The 22,626-nt window shown below is 42.8% G+C and overlaps 1 protein-coding gene across 1 annotated transcript; it reads left to right on the forward strand.

Moving 5' to 3' along the window:
• Nucleotides 1-9,533: 9,533 nt before the first annotated feature.
• Nucleotides 9,534-10,040, forward strand: LOC143572760 (VQ motif-containing protein 8, chloroplastic-like). The gene has a single exon (XM_077057826.1). It carries the CDS (start codon nt 9,534-9,536, stop codon nt 10,038-10,040), a length of 507 nt encoding a protein of 168 aa, XP_076913941.1.
• Nucleotides 10,041-22,626: the final 12,586 nt, after the last annotated feature.

Consider the following 22,626-nt stretch of genomic DNA (forward strand, 5'->3'; position numbering starts at 1 on the left):
AATCCGACATCGTCACAATGCCGATCGGAGCAAATACTGTGACTTTCACAGGACAAAAGGCCACAACACTGAAGAATGCATAGACGTAAAAGACATGGTCGAAGCATTTGTCAGAGATGGGACGCTCGCACACCTCGTGGCGCAATGAACACTGAGCAGGCTGATGCGTGTAGAACCCCAGCTGGGGAAAACACGAATAAAATTCCAGCTTCAATGTGGAGACTACATGCTGCGTAAAGAACGAGATCCCGAACCAGGTGCGTATCGGCTCGATGGCACTCCCATCCCAACATGGAAGGGAGCTCAATTACACAGTTTGCATGTAAATCAATTTCAAATTTGTAAAGAAAAGGCCAAGAGCCACTTCTAATGGAAATGATTCTCCTTAAAACATCGACGCTGATGATTTTACATTTATACTTTATGAACTATCAACACTGATGCCGGTTTTCACCGCATACATAAGTGTGAAAGTCGTTGCATGGGGAAGGCGGCAAAACCCGCATAAACCCAAAAAACGACAAACCTTCACGCAGGTCAGTTGAAGGGGAAAAGTTCAGATCCTACTAAATGAAAGTGCCGGTCTATCCGCATGAATCATGAGAGGAAACTGAACACTAACCCATTAACAACCGCGCGTCGAATGGTTAATTTATTTAACACGGATATGCCGGTTTTCACCGCATAAATACGTGGAAAGTCGTTGCGTGGGGAAGGCGGCAAAACCCGCATAAACCCAAAAAACGACAAACCTTCACGCAGGTCAGTTGAAGGGGAAAAGTTCAGTCATCCCACTAAATGAAAGTGCCGGTCTATCCGCATGAATCATGAGAGGAAACTGAACACTAACCTATTAACAACCGCACGTCGAACGGTTATTCAAAACAGAGAATTTCTAACAAAAGGATGAGGAAAACCTACACGCAGGTCAGATATAGGTAAAGTTTAGCCATCCTACTAAGTGCAAGTGACGGTCCTACCCGCACAAATACGAAAGAGGAAGCAAAACTTCACACCTATTATCTACCACGTTCAAAGGTTAACTTATCCTCAGAAAAGATGAGGAAAACCTACACGCAGGTCAGATATAGGTAAAGTTTAGCCATCCTACTAAGTGCAAGTGACGGTCCTACCCGCACAATCCCGAAAGAGGAAGCAAAACTTCACACCTATTATCTACCACGTTCAAAGGTTAACTTATCCTCAGAAAAGGATGAGGAAAACCTACACGCAGGTCAGACGTAGGTAAAGTTTAGCCATCCTACTAAGTGCAAGTGACGGTCCTACCCGCACAATCACGAAAGAGGAAGCAAAACTTCACACCTATTATCTACCACGTTCAAAGGTTAACTTATCCTCAGAAAAGGATGAGGAAAACCTACACGCAGGTCAGACGTAGGTAAAGTTTAGCCATCCTACTAAGTGCAAGTGACGATCCTACCCGCACAATCACGAAAGAGGAAGCAAAACTTCACACCTATTATCTACCACGTTCAAAGGTTAACTTATTCTACACTTGGAAAATTGCTAATTTAAACTAAAGTATGCAAGTCATATAACGTTTATAAAGCAAGGAATCCAGAGAAAGTAGCGGTCTTACCCGCACAAAGATTTATATTTCATAAATATTCATTACAAGAATGGCCGGGTAACTACCCGCCTACAAGAAAATAAATCTATACAAGCTAAATCTATCCTAGCAGTGGGAAGGGATCTTCAGGATCAGGCTTCAGGGCCACTTCCACTTGGACCAGCACCGTCAGTAGAGCGTGGCAGTTCAAGGAAAGCTTTAAGGATAGCTAGCCCATCATCAGCAGCAGCAACTTCATTCACCTTCTCCACCACCGGATGCGGGAAGGCGACGTACTGATTCACTGCTTGGTCGTAAACAGCTTCAGTATCAACATTATACAAAGGGAAGTTGGAAGGCGGGATGCCTTTCTCAACGAACCCTAGACCAAGCAGGAAGCCGACCTTTTCCCCGTCCTCGTGAGAAGCGTTGAGGGCTGCGCTCATAGCATCGTCATAAGACGTCTCAGCAAAGACCCGATGCACAACCTACAAAAGAAAATATACAAGTGTCAAAACCTTTTCTATTTACAAAGAAAAGCGTGAAGACATGAAGCTAAACATACCTGAGACAACGCTTCTCGAAGAAGCTATTCCTTGGCAACCAGGGCTTCTTGGAGGGCAGCTTGAGCTTCGTTACGGGCGCGATCGGCTTCACTCTTGTTGAGGTTGGCAAGCAACACTTCTTTAGCCGCAGCCTCTTCGACGCTCTTTAGCTTACGCTCAGCATGGTCAAGCACCCCCCTCTGGTCCAGGATTTCTTGGAGCTTTTTGGCGTCTTCCATCGCCAAGGCATCATGAGCCTGCTGGAGAGCCTCTAATTTGGCTTTAAGCTCCTCATTCTCCACGCGTAGAGGCTCAGCAACAGCTTCAGCCTTGGTGGCCCTCTCGGTTGCGTTCCTTGCAGTTTCCTTAGCCAGCCGAAGCTGTTCATTAACAGCTTGGGCAGCCTTGGAACGGGCCTCGAGCCGGGCCTGAACTTCAACCTCGAGGGCCTTGAAGGCCTTCTCCTTCTCCGCAGCCACTGCGGTAAGTTTTTGGTTCTCCTCCCGGACAGCCCGCGCCTGAGCTACTTCTTTAACGCGAGCTGCTTTTAACTTGTCGTTTTCACGACAAAGCAGCTCGACGCGCGGCTGCATCCGGGCCAGGAGAACCCGAAGCTCATTGGTTAGCCTACCCTCCTGGTAGCTAGCCATGGCTTCCCCCAACGCACCACTGGGAGCAGCGTGAAGAGCCCATTCCACGCACTCCACAGGGGTGCGAAGGGTTGTTCCTCGGCGAATGTTCCATCGTGGAACATACACTTCATTGGAATCCGACACTGCAAAAAACAAAGCAGTTAGGAAAAGATGATAAAAAATATATATAAAATGGGCCAAAAGAACCCTACGCACCTGTAGGGTCAATAACAGGCCGATAGCCGCCAAACCCATCACCTGAACCCAAGGGAAATCCATCCAAGAGGTCAGGCAGATGGGAAGGTGGCAGAGATTGGCGATAAGCCCCATGCGTACCTGATGGATCGGCCGTCGTTGCCGATGACAGGGGCATGGTAGCAGCCGCCGCGGAATCCGCAGCAATAGTAACCGCCGGCTCGGTGAAAGATGCTGTAAAAATAGCACTCACAGCCGGCGGTGACGTCATCTCAGCTGGAACAGTCGGCTCAAAGGAGTGAGCAACTGAACCAGCGGAAGCAGGCGCAGGCGCCTGGGTCGTCGCCTCAGTTAGGCTGACCGGGCCTACCGTCATTGGCGGGGAGGTACTCCTCTGCGCTCCACCCTGGAATGCGTCAACATCCACGCCTGCACAAAAAAGATAAGAGTTAAATGATATTAAGCTATGAAGTTAAAAGCTAAAGGAAGTTGTACTTACGGGTTTCTTGAGCCTGAAAGTGCGGACGGGCGGGGATGAACCCGATGGAGCCGGCCTCTTCACGCCGGTCAACGTCGTCATCCTGGGCTCTTCGGTGACAGTTGTCACAGCCTCCGGAATGGTGATCTTATCACCACCGGGATTCCCCGCCACCTCTTCGCTCTCGGTCTCCGAGTCAGACCGAGGCACCGGATCGGCAGTGGAGGCCACCTTCTCCTTCCCCTTCCCGCCGGCAGCCTTCTTCTTCCGCACCAACGGAGGACCATCTGCGGATTCCTCATCAGAACATACGATTAAAGGAATTCCAGCAGAGGTTTCAACATTGAGGGGTCGAGGGTCGAATAGCGCCTTACCTGGCCGCCTGGCGCTAAGGATATCGTGGCCTAGCGGATAGACCTCCACGAACCGATCCGCCGTTTGTTCTAGGATGGGCAACTCGTTCTCGTCTAGAGCGCGAGTACCCATCCGAGCGGGACCATCAGCCTCCCGTGGGTACAGGAGCGACTTCAAGTCGTTCCCCTCTGAAATAAACAGGAAAGAAGTTAGAAGAAATTCTAAATCAACAAAAGGAAACAAAGCATACCGTAAGGAACAGAGTTCGAACCGTATTCGAGGACGATTGGGATCTTTTGCGCATCGGCAGCCTTCCACACCCGGCTCATCCCCAGCATCACCATCCCGGACTCCGCAAACCGGTAAACCGGAGATTGGACCCGAGATATCTTCGAGAACCATTCCGCCTCCTGGTAGTTGGAGGCGTGAAGGCTTGGGAGAGCTTGCCCATTCTTAAACTTCATGGCAAGGGGGATGGCGCGAGCGGAGATGTAGAAGAACTCCCGCTTCCACGCGTGAAGACTGCGCTCGGTTGCGCAAATATTCAAACCCTTGATTCGGGTTATCAGGGTATACCACCCCTGGATGCACCTCCAAGTATAGAAGGTCATCAGGCGGTCAACATAGGGCTCAATGCCCAGAATCCGGCACACCCACTCGAAGTGGCGAACCTTGGCAATCGCCATCGGATGCACCTCGGTCAGGTGCACACCGTGCCTCTCAAGGACACGGTAAACAAACTTTGTCAGTGGGAACCTAAGATTCCCATAGACAAAGGATGCAGCATATACCCCGATCTTGCCTCTGGGGGCATCGTACACAGTCTGATGGGGTTCAGGAAACTCAGGCTCGAGAGACTCGAGCATGAACTTCCTGACAACGTACTGGTTCAGATCGACAGGCAGAGCACACTGGCACTCGCCAGCAGTACTCTTGTCATCGGCTGTAGATTCGAGATCACGAGACATCTTGTAAAAGAAGAAGAAAACGATTTCGGGAGAATGCTTGCCTGAAAAGGTGAGTATTCGCCGGAAATCGCTTAGAAGATGAAGAGAAGAGTGAAAGTGTGGATTACAAAGAACCCTCTCCCCCTTTATATACTAATCGCAATTAATGCGATGAAATTAATGCGGAAGAGAGAGAAAACGAAGGTGCAATGAAACTATGACACGTGGCAAAAAGCAAGCTGGCAACAGCTGTTGACAGGACGCATACCATTAATTTCGCGGCCACGCGCCCGAAAAATCGCGCCCACGCGCCTGAAAAAGCGTCTGGAATGACCATGTACTGTCACGTCACCATAACTTCCTACACGTCCTGACACAGTCAGAAGAAACCGTCGCACGACGTTTCAGAGGTTTGGACTGTTCTTATCTTTCCACCAACTCTTCGAATTTCAAAATTCAAAATTCAAAAAAGTAAGCGGGAAAATACCCCTTACCTTGGCAAACAAGTAACCGTAAGACGGATGCGGGTACAGTGTTAAGGCAAAACCCTTCACATACCTAGCACCCGCAGGGAATTGAAGCCAAGAAAACCTTGGCAAACAAGTAACCGTAAGACGGATGCGGGTACAGTGTTAAGGCAAAACCCTTCACATACCTAGCACCCGCAGGGAATTGAAGCCAAGAAAACCTTGGCAAACAAGTAACCGTAAGACGGATGCGGGTACAGTGTTAAGGCAAAACCCTTCACATACCTAGCACCCGCAGGGAATTGAAGCCAAGTAAACCTTGGCAAACAAGTAACCGTAAGACGGATGCGGGTACAGTGTTAAGGCAAAACCCTTCACATACCTAGCACCCGCAGGGAATTGAAGCCAAGAAAACCTTGGCAAACAAGTAACCGTAAGACGGATGCGGGTACAGTGTTAAGGCAAAACCCTTCACATACCTAGCACCCGCAGGGAATTGAAGCCAAGTATACCTCGGCAACCAAGTAACTATAAGACGGGTGCGGGTACAGTGTAAAGGCAAAACCCTTCACATACCTAGCACCCGCAGGGAATTGACGCCAGGAATACCTTGGAAGTAAAGTAACCGTAAGACGAGCGCGGGTACAGTGTTAAGGCAAAACCCTTCACATACCTAGCGCTCCGCTGGGAATTGAAACCAAGAAGGATCTTCTGGGCAATGCTTGCGGAAACGGAAATAACATCCCCGCATAGCGGTAACGTCGAGAACTACGTTGTTTGAAGCTCCAGGATGGAATTGGTGGTTTTAACATAATTGATCACTATGTTCAAAACTACCAAAACCTCATGGAGAATCCACACAAGTGGGACTCAACGCTCCTGACTTGCGAGGAGGTTACAGACCTACCCGCATCATACCCAAAGACCAAGCAGGAAACTCGGGAATTTCTGCAAGTGACAAGGACTTCCGCGGGAGGAATCCCCATGGAAAACCTTAAAAAACCCTTTTCAAAACCCTTTGCTTAAGTCCAAAAGTTCACCTCACTTTATTAAACACTCATGAGAAGAACATTGGACTGGGGGGACTTGAAGAGGTAGGTCCCAGCAGAGCCCAGTTGGACCCGCAAGACTCACCTTGAAGAGGGACGTCTGCGCAGAAACCAACTGGATCCGCAGGACCAACCATGCTCAGAGACGTGACGTCCTTACGCGCAGTACGCAAGCTGTTCCCGCAGGAAATGCCTCCCGATGGTGAAGGACTCCGCCTGTTCCCGCAGCTTCGGATACAAGCCATCAGGGAAGGCCACCCGCGCAGCAAGGCTACACGCACAAGGCACTTAGCTCTCAATCACTCAGTGTCACCTGAAGGAATGAGCAAAGCCGGGAACAATCCCGCACAAGGGCGGGAGGGGGAATACTCCCGCCCAAATAAGCCAGTCCGTACGATACGGGAAGATCTTCTGTACTGTTCCTGACGAGGTATGGGAAAAAGATCTGACTAAAGATACGACAGCTTATTGACAACAGTATGGCGAGCAGCATGCTCCTGTACTGTATGTCACTATTAGCCGCTGCCTACTCACCAACTACTGCCATACCACGTGCATAGCCGGCAGTTGGTGGAAAAGGAATAGTACACAGCAGGCCTGGTCACTATCAGCCGCTGCCTACCCACCAACTACCAGCAGGGCACGTGCGTAGGCCACTGTTGGTGGAACAGGAACACTGTTGCAGCCGGCCACACCTCCTTGGAAACCTACCTTCGGCTATAAATACCACAAATGGTATGACCATCATCTCTTAACATATCTTATCATATTATACCTGATATCTGCTCTAGCAATCTCTTAATATACATTTATATTTAAAGAGCAATCTAGTCTGATTCTCACGCCGGAGGGTGGTCACAAGGAGGAACCCCCCCATTCTCAGTGACAAGCTCACGGTGTCTGTTTTGCAGGTTATCAGAAGAACCATCTTCTCAGGGTCTAACCCCTAGTGGGAAACAGCTATCTAACCCCCAGGTTACCAGTAATCTGCCCGGGGTCTGGTTAGTGTTTCTTCAACGACTTTCAAGATTACATCCCTGCACGCTCAATGATACGCATGTGTGGCCATTATTATAAAAAATCAATGCCGAAGGAATAGCTAAAGCTAGGGAGCCAAATCTTTCATGGCAAATATTAACATATTGTTGTAAGTGGTCCAAAAAATAATTTCCTTCTCATTTGACAATTATTTATGCCAAAAAAAATTGAAAAGCAAAAAGCACTAATATCTTAGAATTGAGACATAAAAGCCAAAAAAAAAACATCACAATTTTTAAGCGTAATTGCTACTCCATACGCGTTGTTATAAATGTATGAAAAAAAAAATAACATTGTGAGGATCATGCAAAATTGTAATTTGAATTTTTTCCCCATAAACAACCGGTATAATAAACTTAAATAATTAATTAAGTGTAATTACCAGGAATTGATTTTTCTAAGTATTAATGAATAAATTAAAACATTAAATGATTTTATAAATAATTTGTTTCAAGATTATATTTATAATCATAATACTTATTAGTATTATTATATGATGTGAAACGACCTATTAACTACATCAATACATATGTAATCAAAAAGTATAGAGAAAATGAGAAGTAAATAAAAAGCCGGTTCTTATTCATTGATATGTATGACTAATAATACAATAACAAGACTCACTGTTTAAATGAATATAACATTAATACAATCATAAGTAAAATGAATGTTATGTATGTAGAGAGTCATCACATTATGGTTTATTTGTAACATTATCTATAATTATCTATTATTAATAAACAATAGAGACTCTAAACAATATACTAGTTTTGGTAATTTATAGCAAGAGAAGCATATCGACCAATTTATATAGGCTTTTCACCCATTTCAACCTATTTATTATATATATATATATATTTATGCCTTAGACTACCCAAGCATTTATAAAAAAATGGATCATTTATACCAATTTCTCTAAATAGGATTAATCAGACTAATTTATTGATATAAAAAAAAGATTAATTGTTTTAAGAGACAACCGAAGTTGAAATAACAGAAGAATTCAAGTAAATTCTAGGCTTCATCATTGTTCATGAACCGATGAATACGTTCAAGATCACCAAATTATGCAACTGAATCATATGCATTTATTTTAAATTGTCTTAAGATTGACTTAGTTTGATTCTTTTAACGCAAAGAAAAATGTTAGTTTTAAAGGACTATGTCTAGTTTTCCAATTATAAAACGTTAACATTTTCATACTCTAAAGTTATCATTTTATCAGCAAACAAATAATGAAAAATTTGCAATTTTCATCTATATTAAATTAATCAATTAGTTAAATAATAAGTTGTCGTTTTAAGTATTAAAGTTAAATAATGGGTTTATCCAACAGCTAACTTGGACTTATCCATTAATTACCGTTTCCTAGTTAGATTCATAGTTACCAATAATTGTGATCATTCATGAATCAACAAACGTGTAAACTCCATTCCAAGGATTATTGAGGAAGTCAAGACACTCCAGGTTATTTGGATTAAAAATAGCTTCAATAAGCATTTCTTCGGATGGTCTAGCTCCCAGGTATGAAGTCCCGAAAAAAAAAATTCATTGCTAAAGAAATGGATAAGGCTTGAGATCTTAATGTCTTTGGGTCAAAATCTGACTCAAGAGGTTTTTCCACAGTGATTAGTTTCCTTTTTAATAGTATTTTGGATGGGCCGATCAGACTTAGGTTTTCAAAATCAGTATGAACAATTGACATCCTTTTCCAGAAAGGCTCATTACCGGTTGTTCAAATGCTGTTAAAAAGAATAAAAACAAAATATATATCTAGCAATAGCAAGTAATGACCAGGGCTGTCTCCGAGAGCTTGATGATTTTCGTGAGCCTTGCACGAGTTATAGAAATGGAACCCAAAAAATTGTTTCTCTAGGCCTCTTCCTGGCTTTGGACCCTGTGCGGCTGCCTAGCCTGCACGTGCCCAAATCCGGCCTTGATAATGACGGAAACAGCAGCATGCATGCCTCTTTCTCAGAAACTCAAATGGACAATAGGCAATAACTTTTGTTTTAAAGTTTTATATGAGTTATGACGATCGCCCTACCATAGCCACGATTGACTTTTTCAGACGTTGCATTTGAATGTCCATATTAACATAGTCAACTATCCAATTAGAGTTTTATTTTTCTTTCTAACCATACTATTATTTTTTTAAAAGACAAACATCCAACCTTCATATATATATTACATTGCCCCCTATATCAAACAAACAAACAATAACCAAATTGTCTTAAGTTTGCAACTTAAGTAGAAAAATGAACTCCAGAAAGTTTCTTAGTGATGATCATAAACAACATTTGAAAAGTGGGATCGTGATCAACGGTCCGCGACCATCGCCATTAAAGCTTAAACAAGAATCTTATACCATCCACAAACACCATCATCATCACCAACAAAAGCAGATCCGAAAGCCGGTCATCATCTATCTTCGTTCTCCGGAAATCATCCACACCAAACCTCGTGAGTTCATGGCACTTGTTCAAAAGCTAACCGGTCGCTCCAATGGCAAAGATCAAGAACAACAGCAAAAACAAAAGAAGAAGAAAACCCCAATGCATGATGGTTATGATCTTAATGTTTCCGATGATTCTGGTGTCACAAATGAGAGCATGAAATCCAAGAGTCCGATGTTTAAGACGCCTTTGAATCCATATGTAGCCGATATCCCGCTTTTTACACCGAATAGTAGTGATTTCTTCTTCTCGCCTCAACGTTTCTTGTCGCCTGGTTCTATAATCGAGATTATGAAAGAGCTTCCTTAGGATTGATGACCAAAGCATAATAGCATATATATGATTCATTCAATTCCTATTAACATATACACGGTATAACATACATGCGCCGTCGTGTATGTGTATGTGTGGCGTGTATATATATAGTTTGTTATTTTCATACATGTGTAATTTTTCATAATAAAATTTTCTTCTCTGTTTCATTTCTTTTCTTTTTGTATCATTGTTTTCAACGATTACATCTTTGTCCATAAATTTTATTGAAAGATTGCATAACTTCAAAGCATGCCATGTTTAGGGTTTTGTCTTTACCTATTTGTCTTTCTACTTGTTCTACGTTATTAACGAGTGTTTTGCCCGGCGCAACGGACAGGTCGGTAAACCCAGACGGTGGTAAAACCAAAGCAGGTGGTAAGTCCACACGAATTGTCACTATTGGTTACGTGTGTTATGATATCGGAACTGAAACAAAAAATAAAACAAAACAATATAAAAACTGAGGTGGACGAATGTAGTGGCTTCGGTTAGTAAAACTCGGGCGTTGATAAAACTCGAGTGTTGTCAATCCCGAGCGTTGAGGTGATGAGTCTACACAAATTTGGTCAGCCTCCGTCACGTTCGTTACAGTACCGGAATTAAAACAAAAACTGGCATTCTTTTTCGTTAAGTTCGTTGCGGTACCGAAACTCAAACAAAACACGGTGATTCTATGTGATTTCGGTCGGTTTCACATAACAACACAACCATCGAGCCCACACCAAAGTTAATATTGACAAAAATTATAACGTTTACATAAACATACGCATACATAAAAATAAGTGATACACTTGGAAAAAAAATAACCAAAATCAAAATCATAAGTAATGACACACTTGAAAAAATATAATCAACTTCTACTCCATTAGGGATTTGATCCCTGATTACAATCTGATAGAAACATTTATCACAATATCCAACCAACACCATTATACATGTTTAAAGACAAAACTATTATAGTATTATTACAGATACAATCGACCTGATCGTGTGGGCATAATTACGAAGAATTCTTTCAGATTCAACCAAGAAGTGAAGATTCGCTATGTTTACTCGATCTGGGTTGAAGAAGAGTTGAAATATTGGACTCCAGGTTTTGTGGGTTTCAATTCAAGAAAACGTCCTCTCTCTAGGGCCTATTGAAGATTTGGAGGATCCGTTTCAATTAAACACTCTGTTGAACGAACCTAGGGTCAATGTCATGGGAACTAGAAAAACCCTAGGGATAGCATGAGAACGCAGATGGCTCAAAATTGACAAATGAAATCTGGCATTTTCCTTTACCACAACAAATGGAGGTTGAAGACGGTTTCTCTTTGAATCAAGGCGCTCATAGCTCGGTTAAATTTCAGGACACGTTTTCAGCAACCAACATAGACATAGGAGGCTCTGCTCAACAAGCAGGTCGAGGAAGATCCACTATGGAGTTGACTTGCAAAATCACGCCCATCAAGTGCGTCCTCTAATCTCGGGTGAGGTGTTCAAATCTAGTAACAAATGAATTTTTTATCACTTAATATTAGAGGAATGGGCGATTCTTCCAAGCCCGGATGGATACGAGATATCAAATGCATTCATAAAATCGGTTTTATGGGTTGAATCACAGTTTTCGCATGTAAATGGTATTAATTTGGCGGCTTATTGGGGTAATTCCCCATTTGAGTTTGATTTTGTGGACGCGACAGGAGGATCAGGTGGTCTTGTCTCTTTATGGGATCCTAACCTTTTTGCCAAAACAGATTGTCTAAAAAACAGGTACTTCCTACTCACTAGTGGGATGCTAAAGGGCTCGCTCTTGGTTATTAATTTGCTGAATGTTAATGCGCCTCAAAGCCTCATGGCTAAGAGGCAACTGTGGAGAGGGATCGAATCGGTTATGAGTTTTAGACAGGGGATTTGGGTGGTATTTGGAGATTTCAACGCGGTTAGATCAGCGGAAGATAGAAAAAAATTCCGTTTTTAATTCCATTGAGGCAAGGGACTTTAACGAATTTATCTCCAATGCTAACCTCTCGGAATTTGCCATGAAAGGAAGACGTTTCACTTGTGCAAAAAAGAGAGGGGCAAAGCTTAGTAAGTTAGACCGTTTCCTTGTGTGCCCAGCTTTCATAGATAATTGGTCGAGTGCTTGTTTAACAGCTCTCCCGAGATGTCTTTCGGACCACTCGCCTTTGGTTTTGGCATTTCAACCAGCGGATTATGGCCCCATCCCGTTCAGGTTCTTTGATTCTTGGCTTGATAAATCGGAAATTGAAACAATTCTCAAGAACGCCTCGGACTCCTTCAGGTTTAATGGGAACCCTGACTCGTTTTTAATCGAAAAGCTGAAAATTTTCAAACAGGTGCTAAAAAATTGGATTGGTGAGACAAAGGCTAAAGAAGAGGAATTGTATAAATGTCTTTCTAAAGAGTTGTCTAATCTAGATGAAGCTTTAGCATCATCTCCTTTATCCGAAGAAGATCAATGGGTTCATGAAGAATGTATGGCTCGACTTTTAGAGTTGGATTCACAACAGGTTAAAGACGCGAAACAAAAAGCCCAGGTTAGATGGGCCTCGTTCGGGGACGAAAACTCAGCCTACTTTCATGGGATCATTAAGGCCAGGAATCTGAAAAACCGATTTCACGGGTTGTACGTTAACGGCGAATGGTGCAACAACCCGAAGCTGGTAAAACGAGAAGCTCTCAAGTTCTTTTCTACGCGCTTCAAAGAAACTAATCCTAACAGACCTTTCTTAAATTGCCATAATATCAAGAAAATCTCAGACGAGAATGCCTCCTCCCTGGTCACTCCTTTTACCATTTCTGAGATCAAAGCGGCGGTGTGGGATTGCAGGGCTGACCGTGCCCCGAGTCCGGACGGCTTTAATTTCAGATTTATCAAACGGTTCTGGGAGATTATTGGTCCTGATATATGTAATGCTATGATGTTCTTTTCATCTTCTGAGAAGTTGTCTCCAGGGTGCAGTGCCTCGTTTATCGCCTTAATCCCTAAAGTGTCCGACTCTTCCGGTTTCAATGACTTCCGCCCCATTAGTCTAATCGGTTCCTTAAATAAAATTATTTCCAAACTTTTAGCGAATCGAATCAAACCGGTGATTGGTTTAGTGATTTCGGAGTCTCAATCGGCCTTCGTTAAAAATCGTAACATAATAGATGGGCCGTTGATTATAAATGAAGTGTGCTCATGGATAAAAAAGAAGAAAGAAAAAGCATTTCTGTTCAAGATTGACTTCGAGAAAGCTTTTGATCACCTTAGTTGGGACTTCCTGGATTTGGTCCTATCCCAAATGAACTTTCCCGATAAATGGCACAGGTGGGTTAGGGGTATCTTATCATTGGCTCGGTCATCGGTGTTGGTCAATGGGTCGCCGAGTTTTGAGTTCCAGTTCTCGAGAGGCATTCGTCAGGGGGATCCCCTTTCCCCTTTTCTGTTTATAATAGCAATGGAAGCTTTGTCATGTATGATATCGTGTGCCGGCGATAAAGGTATTTTCCATGGTATTCAAACTCCCAACAATGGGCCGTTGCTCTCCCATTTGTTCTACGCGGATGACGCCCTTACTATTGGCAAGTGGTCTCAATCTAACGTGCTTAATTTGAGCCGCTTGTTAAGGCTGAGGGGTGTGGGGGGCTCTAATGGGGGCGCGAGTGGGGGCTCCAGCCAATAATAATGTGACGTGTGGCAGAGAGAGAAACTGGATAAGGGGGGTGTTGGAGCCCCTGGCCCTGGTGTGGAGGGGCTCCAGCAGGGGCTCCATCGGATTTTTTTTTTATTATTTTATAAATATATTCAAAAAACGTATTATTAAAAAAACTCATAAATTATTAAAAAAAACACACATTAAAAAAAAATACATTAATATCTAAAAATAAAATAAAAATAAAAGTACTAAAAAAAATATTATTCTTATTCTTCGGCTTGGTCTTCTTCGATCCTCTTTCGGATACGATCCTTTTGCTTTTCCATTAGCATTTGATCGACCGGATTTAGGTTACTGAAGTCTCTAGTAAGGAAGTCCAAATCTCTCATTCGACTTTTTTCCTTTTTGTCATTAGAGACCACCTCCATGGTTTTGTTGAATTTATTGAGGGATTCAACAAGATTGGCGATGTTTACGGCTTCCCCCTCAGCCGGTTTTTTCCCCTTGGCGTCCCGTCCCAATGGCCGCCTCCTCGGCGGTGAAGACGTTTCCTCCCCCGCAATGTTTAGGTCGAATCCAACGCGGCAATCCGACCCGGCGGAAGTGCTATACGCTCCAGACGAACTAGTTTTAGTCCGTTTCGGCCCTACTTCCGCATCAAGGTCCGGCGCCACCAGCTCAACCCACTTGGAACACCTTTTCAACCTCTCCCACAACTTTACATCGTCCCACGTCTTCACCGTCCCATACCTCCGCAAACACTCCTGCTTCCACTATTCGACAGTGAAATTGTAAACCGCCAAATCATCACTGCCACTTGGTCTCATACGACCGCTGTTCATGTTGAAAAGATTAGTAAACAAGCCGACAAATTTTCTGATTTCGGACCACCGACCCGAAATCATATCGGCGTTCCGCTCTGTACTCCCAACGAGCGTATAGAACGTCTCCCTAACCTTTGTCCAAAAAATCTTGCTCTTTTGGTAGTCGGCTGCAAAATGAATAAATAAATTTGTAAGTCATTTAACTTTTTTATTTAACTTTTTTATTAAAAATCATTTTTAAAAACGTTAAAACAATTACCGCAACGCCGATCCTCATAATTGACTATCCAAGCCCGACACAAGGCTTCCTTCTCATCCCATGACCACGGAGTGGTTTTCCGTTTCGTCCTCGGAGTCGAAGCCGGTCCCGACCCGTCCGTTGCAACTTGTTTTTTCCGGTGGACGCGTCTTCTTTGTCCCGTAACTTCACCGTGTGATTCTTGTGTCTCCGGAACAACAAAGTTAGGAGACGGTTGTATGTTGGATGGTTGAAAGCCGGATGATTGTTGCGGCTCCGAATAAAACATCGGTTGGTCCGGTGACGACCATAAATCGTCGTCAATATAATCTGAATCTAGGTTTGGGTACCAATTTCCAGCCATGTTTTTAAAAAAAGTTTGGAAGATGGGTTGATTTTGGGTTTTTTTTTGAAGTTGTGATAATTGTTTTAGATGAAATGGGTTATATATAGGAAGAAAAAACTTTTTTTTTTATTAAATAAGAGCCCAACGGCTCATTTTTAAGCTCCAACGGCTCTTTCACGTTTTCCCATGCCCCTTTACGCCATATTCGTCCCGCGAAGGTGCTTGCGCCTGCTTTGTTTTTCGTGCTCGCGCCCCTCTCGCGCCCCGGGGGTGTGGTGCTAGCGCCTGGGGGCGCGAGCGGAGGGGCTCTAGCGCCCCCGTTGAAGCCCCACACCCCTCAGCCTAAGGTGTTTTTATTTGGTGTCAGGCCTCAAAATCAATTTCAACAAGTCCTATTTGTTTGGTCTAAAAGTTGGTCGTCAGGATATTACTGCTGCAGCGAACTCTATTGGCTGTTCTCCTGCATCGATGCCGTTCAAATATCTCGGTCTCATGGTGGGAGCTAATATGAACCGAATCTCAAATTGGGATGATATTTTGGATACGTTCGACACTAGACTTTCTAGATGGAAATCCTCTATTTTGTCGGTCGGGGGTCGCCTAAAGCTGTTGAAGTCGGTTATGGAGACCCTGCTAACATACTTTTTCTCGCTTTATAAGGCCCCGGTTAACATTACTGACAAGTTGGAGGCTAAACACAGAAAGTTTTTTTGGGGGGGTAATGCGGAGAACAATAAAATTTGTTGGGTCAGTTGGACTAAAATTACAACTCCGATCGAAGCGGGCGGTTTGGGTCTCAGGCCTTTACGGGATGTGAATACTGCCCTCCTTATGAAATGGTGGTGGAGGTTTAAAACTGAGCAAAACGCGCTTTGGAGAAAAGCTATTTTGTCAATACATGGATCGAATCGAACTTGGCCTATTTTGCCACATTCCAAACATCTCACTGGAGTGTGGAACACCATTGCTAAGTTGGAAAATTACCTTGTTTCCTCTAACAACAATCTTTCCAATCTTATTACAGGTAAAATTGGAGACGGCAAAAACATCCGGTTTTGGGTTGATTCTTGGGCCGCGCCACAACCGCTCAAAATTCAGTTCCCGAATCTGTTTTCTATCGAACGTCACAAGAAAAGGATGGTTGCGGAATGCTATAACGGGCAAAACCGTTCGTGGGTTTGGAAGTGGAAAACGCGAAACTTAAATGTTATTGAAATTGCGGAATTCACAGATTTGAACAACCTTTTAAGGCAAGTTGAACTTTCGGAAACTAGTGATAAATGGTTTTGGCTTGGGGACCATTCGGGCACGTTTATGGTGGCTTCCATGAAGACAGTGTTGTTTAAAGTCTATGATCTTTCCGATTCCTTTGTGTTACCCTGGAACAATTGGGTGCCAAAGAAAGTAAATATTTTCATGTGGAAGGCAGGAATGGATAGATTAGCTACTAAAGAGGCCCTTTCTTTCAGAAACATACCTGTTAATTCGATTGGCTGTGGTTTGTGTGGTGAAGGTGTTGAGACCTCCTGCCACCTCTTTATTTCGTGCCCTCTAGCAATGGCAGTTTGGGATGCCGTTAGCTCTTGGTGTCGGACGCCTCCAATCTATGCTTACTCTATTCCGGACCTTCTCAATCTTCACACCACGACCCCGTTGTGTTACAAAAAGAAAAAAGTTCTGCTAGGCATCATTTTTACGGCTTGTTGGTGCATTTGGAAGACGAGGAATGAGGCCGTTTACTCAGGAATCTCGTATAACCTCTTAGAAGTAATGGAGAAGATCAAGTGCTTGGCTTATCTTTGGATAAAAAATAGATCGTCTTTCAATTTTTTGTCTTGGAACGATTGGTGTAATTTTTCTTTTTAAGTTGTTTTTTTGTTGGTTCGGCCTCTAGCATCTTGCTAAATGTGCCTTTTAATAAAAGTTGCCGTTCGAAAAAAAAAAAAGTAGTTTATTTTTAACTTCTTTTGATTGCGGCCAAGTAAGCCTACGTTCTAAACATGGAATGAATTATGAATTAAGATTCTAGTCTCAAAAGTTTCTTCTAATTTCTTTCTAACTTTGTCCCAAAATTGAATAATTAATACCAGTGTTTAATTGTTTGGGTTGTTCTCTCCGACCATGCAAATGATTCTTGATAGGAAGTGAACTAAAATTCATATGTTATTAAATCTTTAGCTAAATAATTTTATGTCTATTTAAGCTTGAACTAAATAATAAAATTGAGATAGGTATATAGATAGAACACCAAATTAATTACCAAAATACGATTGGATAATGCATAGATTGAACTAGCTTTGACGATTTCTTTTTTATCTCACAAACAACCGGTATAATAAACTTTAATGAAGTTGATACAAGCAACATTGAGTAAAATTTCCATGTATTAATAAAATAAAATATTAAATGATGCTATGACTAATTTGTATTCCAAAATTGTATCTATTAATAAACAATGCACTATTTTTGGTAATTTGAAGAAGATAGACCAACTTATATCCAGTTTGACGCATTTCAACTATTGATTATATATATTTGTGCCGTAAGACTGCCTAAACATTTAGAAAAAATGAACCATTTAAATTATTTCTAGTAGGTCTTTAGACAGGAGCCAGACAAATTTACTAATAAAAAAGATTAATTGTTTAAAAGACAACGAAGTTGAAATAATAGAAGTAATGAAGCAAATTCTAGGCTTTTTATCTTACATGGACCGCTAAACACGTTCAAAATCACCAAATTATGCATCTAAATCATATATGTCGATTTTTAAACGTCTTAAAATTGACGTAGTTTGATTCATTTAACACACAAAGAAAAAAGCTTGATTTAAAGGACTACGTCTGGTTGCCATTTTAAATAGTTAACCTTTTCAAACTTTAAATTTGTCATTTTATTAATAATTAAAGAATGCAACATTTGCAAATTGCATCTATATTGATTAATCAATCATTTGTTTAAAATATAATAGGTTGGCGGTTTAAATAAAAAGTAATATATTGGATTTATCCAACAACCAACTTGGACTTATCTGTTTAATTATTACCGTTTCCCAGTTAGATTCCTAATTCGTCCGGGATTGTGATCATTCATGAACCAACAAACGTATCCGAAAGGACCAAGTTTCAACAACACAATTATCATCAGTGGCTAATCTTGAGCACATTATATGGATGGGCTGAGGGATCTTGAACAATAATTTGGATGGATAGGACACAATACGTATAAACATTTTTTGACTATTTCGAAAAACTTACATCACTGATAAAAAAATCTATGTGGGCCGAGGCCGGTCTGGCCCACACAAAGATCCGCCAATGATTACCATCATTCGGAGGATTATTGAAGAAGTCAAGACACTTAGGTATCTTTGATTAAGAATAGATTGAAGATGAATTCCTTAAGATGGTTTCAATGGGATGTCTTGTTCTATATCGGCAATTAGATACCTGTTTAAGACACGATAAGACCTGTTAAACAAAAAAGGACGGTGTCATTTTTTTTATTTTCTTAAATAATTGAAATTAGTAGGCTAGAATTCATGATTTTCTCTTATTGGTATATGAAACTTAAAACTTTCTTAAAGTCATGATATATAAAGTTGTTAAATGAGTCGTATTCATGTTTGATACTTGTGTTAAGCGCGTAGTTGCTTACCTGTTAAACCTGTTAAGACATGAATTGTCAGCTCTTTATTTATACTAGTGCATTATACTTTAATTAAGTATATGTTGATGTTGTAGAACAAAAATTCAATAGAATCAAGTTAGCTCTTGGAAGAAAAGTTCATTTCTAATTAGACATGGATAACCTTTCTCTATACGTATAATTGAAGCTTAGTTTTTATTTAATAAAATATTAAATATCTAGCATGTCTCTTTCTCAGAAACTCAAATGGACAATAGGCAATATATAACTTTTGTTTTAAGTTTTATGACAATCGCCAACATGTTCATATTAATATAGTCAACTATCCAAATTGACTTTTTCTTTCCAAGTGTATCTAATAGTTTATATATATATATATATATATATATATATATATATATATATATATTACATTGCCCCCTATTAATACCCATCTGGCCATCTCAAATACTCTCAAATCTCATCTCAACTTCATATTGAACAAACAAACAATAACTTTGAAAATTTTGCAACTAATAAGTGAAAAAATGAGGTCTAGTAATTTTCTTGGTGGTGATCATAAACAACAGTTGAAAAGTGGGATCATAATCAACGGTCCGCGACCGTCGCCATTAAAGCTCAAACAAGAATCTCACACCATCCATAAACACCAAAAGCAGATTCGGAAGCCGGTCATAATCTATATTCATTCTCCGGAAGTCATTCATACCAAACCTCATGAGTTCATGGCTCTTGTTCAAAAGCTCACTGGTCATTCTGGCGACAAAGATCAAGAACAACAACAAAAGAAAAATAAAACCCTAAAGCAAGATTCTCCTTAGATCAATTCTAATGGAAATGATTCTCCTTAGAACATTGATGCTGATGATCTTACATTTATACTTATGAACTTTCCACACTGATATGCCGGTCTTCACCGCATACATAAGTGGGAAAGTTGTTGCTTGTGGAATGCGGCAAAACCCGCATAAACACAAAAAACGGCAAACCTTCACGCAGGTCAGTCATAGGTAAAGTTTGGTGATCCCACTAAATGAAAGTGCCGGTCCTAACCGCACAAATCATGATAGAAGAAACCGAACTAACCTATTGACAACCACGCGTCGAACGGTTAACCTATTCAAAATACTTAGAAAATTTCTAACGGAAGGATGAGGAAAACCTCCACGCAGGTCAGATATAGGTGAAGTTTAGCCATCCTACCAAGTGCAAGTGACGGTTTTACCCGCACAATCACGAAGGAGGAAGCAAAACTTCAACCTATTATCTACCACGTTCAAAGGTTAAATTATTCTAAACACTTAGAAAATTTCTAACGAAAAGATGAGGAAAACCTCCACGCAGGTCAGATATAGGTAAAGTTTAGCCATCCTACTAAGTGCAAGTGACGGTCTTACCCGCACAATCACGAAGGAGGAAGCAAAACTTCAACCTATTATCTACCACGTTCAAAGGTTCACTTATTCTAAACACTTGGAAAGTTGCTAATTTAAACTAAAGTATGCATGAGCAAGTCATATAACGTTTATAAAGCAAGTCATCCAGTGAAAGTAGCGGTCTTACCCGCACAAAGATTTATATTTCATAATAATTTATTATACAAAAATGGCCGGGTAACTACCCGCCTACAAGAATATAAATCTATACAATGTAAATCTATCCTAACAATGGGAAGGGATCTTAAGGTTCAAGCTTCAGGACCACTCCCTCCAAACCCACTTGTACCCGCACCATCAGTTGGCTGTGGCGGTTCAAGGAAGGTCTTTAGAATGGCTAGCCCATCATCAGCAGCAACTTCATTCACCTTCTCCACCACCGGATGCGGGAAGGCGGCATACTGGTTCACTGCTTGGTCATATACAGCTTCAGTATCCACATCATATAAAGGGAAGTTGGAAGGCGGGATGCCTTTCTCAACGAACCCTAGACCAAGCAGGAAGCCGGCCTTTTCCCCAACTTCATGAGAAGCGTTGAGGGCTGCGCTCATGGCATCGTCGTATGATGTGTCCGTGAAGACTCGATGCACAACCTACAAGAAAAAATACAAGTATCAAAACCTTTTCTATTTACAAAGAAAAGCGTAAAGATATTAAGAAATTACGCATACCTGAGACAACGCTTCTCGAAGAAGCCATTCCTTGGCAACCAGAGCCTCCTGGAGGGCGGCTTGAGCTTGGTTACGGGCGCGTTCGGCTTCACTTTTGTTAAGGATGGCGAGCAACACTTCCTTAGCAGCAGCCTCTTCAACGCCCTTTAGCTTCCGCTCAGTATGGTCAAGTACGCCCCTCTGGTCCAAGATCTCTTGGAGCTTCTTGGCGTCTTCCATAGCCAAGGCATCATGAGCCTGCTGGAGCCTCTCTAGTTTGGCTTTAAGCTCCTCATTCTCAATGCGTAGAGGCTCAGCAACAGCTTCAGCCTTGGTGGCCCTCTCAGTTGCGTTCAGTGCAGTTTCCTTAGCCAGCCGAAGCTGTTCGTTAACAGCTTGGGCAGCCTTGGAACGGGCCTCGAGACGGGCCTGAACTTCAACTTCAAGGGCCTGGAAGGCCTTCTCCTTTTCCGCAGCCACTGCGGCAAGCCTCTTGTTCTCCTCCCGGATGGCCCGCGCCTGAGCCACTTCCAGGCTACGCGCCGTCTTTAACTTGTCGTTTTCACGACAAAGTAACTCGACGCGCGGCTGCATCCGGGCAAGGAGAATGCGCAGTTCATTCGACAGCCTTCCCTCCTGGTAGCTGGACATGGCCTCCCCCAGCGCCCAGCGGGGGCGGCGTGGCGCGCCCATTCGACGCATTCTACAGGCGTCCGAAGGGTTGTTTCTCGGCGGATGTTCCATCGTGGAACATACACTTCATTGGAATCCGACACTGCAAAAGCAAAAAGCAGTTAGGAAAAGATGATAAAAAAAATATATATATATAAAATAAAGGCCAAAATAACCCTACGCACCTGTAGGGTCGACGACAGGCCTGTAGCCGCCAAACCCATCACCCGAACCTAACGGATATCCATCCAAGAGGTCAGACAGATGGGAAGGAGGCAGAGATTGGCTTGACGCCCCAAACCCAGACATACCTGAAGGACCGGCCGTAGTCGTCGGCGCCGGAGGAGGCATAGCGGAGGTCGCCGTGGTAGAAACCGGCGGAGGTGAACTCACCGGAGGTGAACTCATAACCGCGGCCGCGGCTGCGGAAGAATCCATAGTAACATTCACCGCCGGCTCAGTGAAGGAATAAGTAAATATGGCACTGACAGCCGGCGGAGATGTCATCACAGTTGGAACAGTTGGCTCAACCGGGTGACCAACTGAACCAACTGAAGCAGGCGCAGACGCCTGGGTCATCGCCTCAGGTAGGTTGACCAAAACTACCGTCATGGGTCCGGAGGTGCTCCTCCCCGCTCCACCCTGGAATGCGGTAGCATCCATGCCTGCACAAAGAAGATATATAAGTATAATGGCGGAAAGATATGAAGTTAAAAGTAAAGGAAGTTTGTACTTACGGGTTTTCTTGAGCCTAAAGGTGCGAACAGGTGGGGACGAACCCGATGGAGCCGGCCTCTTCACGCCGCTCACCGTCGTCGTCCTGGGCTGCTCGGAGGTGACAGTCGTCTCAGCCTCCGGAGCAGTGGTCTTATCACCACCAGGGTTCCCCACCACCTCCTCGCTTTCGGTCTCTGAATCAGACCGATTCACTGGATCGGCAGTGGAGGCAACCTTCGCCTTCCCCTTCCCGCCGGCAGCCTTCTTTTTCCGCACCAACAAAGGACCATCTGTGGATTCCTCGTCAGAAGATGACAAGATTAGAGGAATTCCCGCAGAGGTTTGGGCATTGAGAGGGCGAGGGTCAAAAAGTTCTTTACCTGGCCGCCTGGCGCTAAGGATCTC

Source organism: Bidens hawaiensis, unplaced genomic scaffold, assembly GCF_021521415.1.
Source record: "Bidens hawaiensis isolate Kalapana, Puna unplaced genomic scaffold, B.hawaiensis_p1.1 tig00001382_1, whole genome shotgun sequence".
Classification (NCBI taxonomy): domain Eukaryota; kingdom Viridiplantae; phylum Streptophyta; class Magnoliopsida; order Asterales; family Asteraceae; genus Bidens; species Bidens hawaiensis.

Excerpts from the sequence above, each read along its gene's own strand:
- LOC143572760 (XM_077057826.1), top strand. The coding sequence starts at position 9,534 with ATGAACTCCAGAAAGTTTCTTAGTGATGATCATAAACAACATTTGAAA.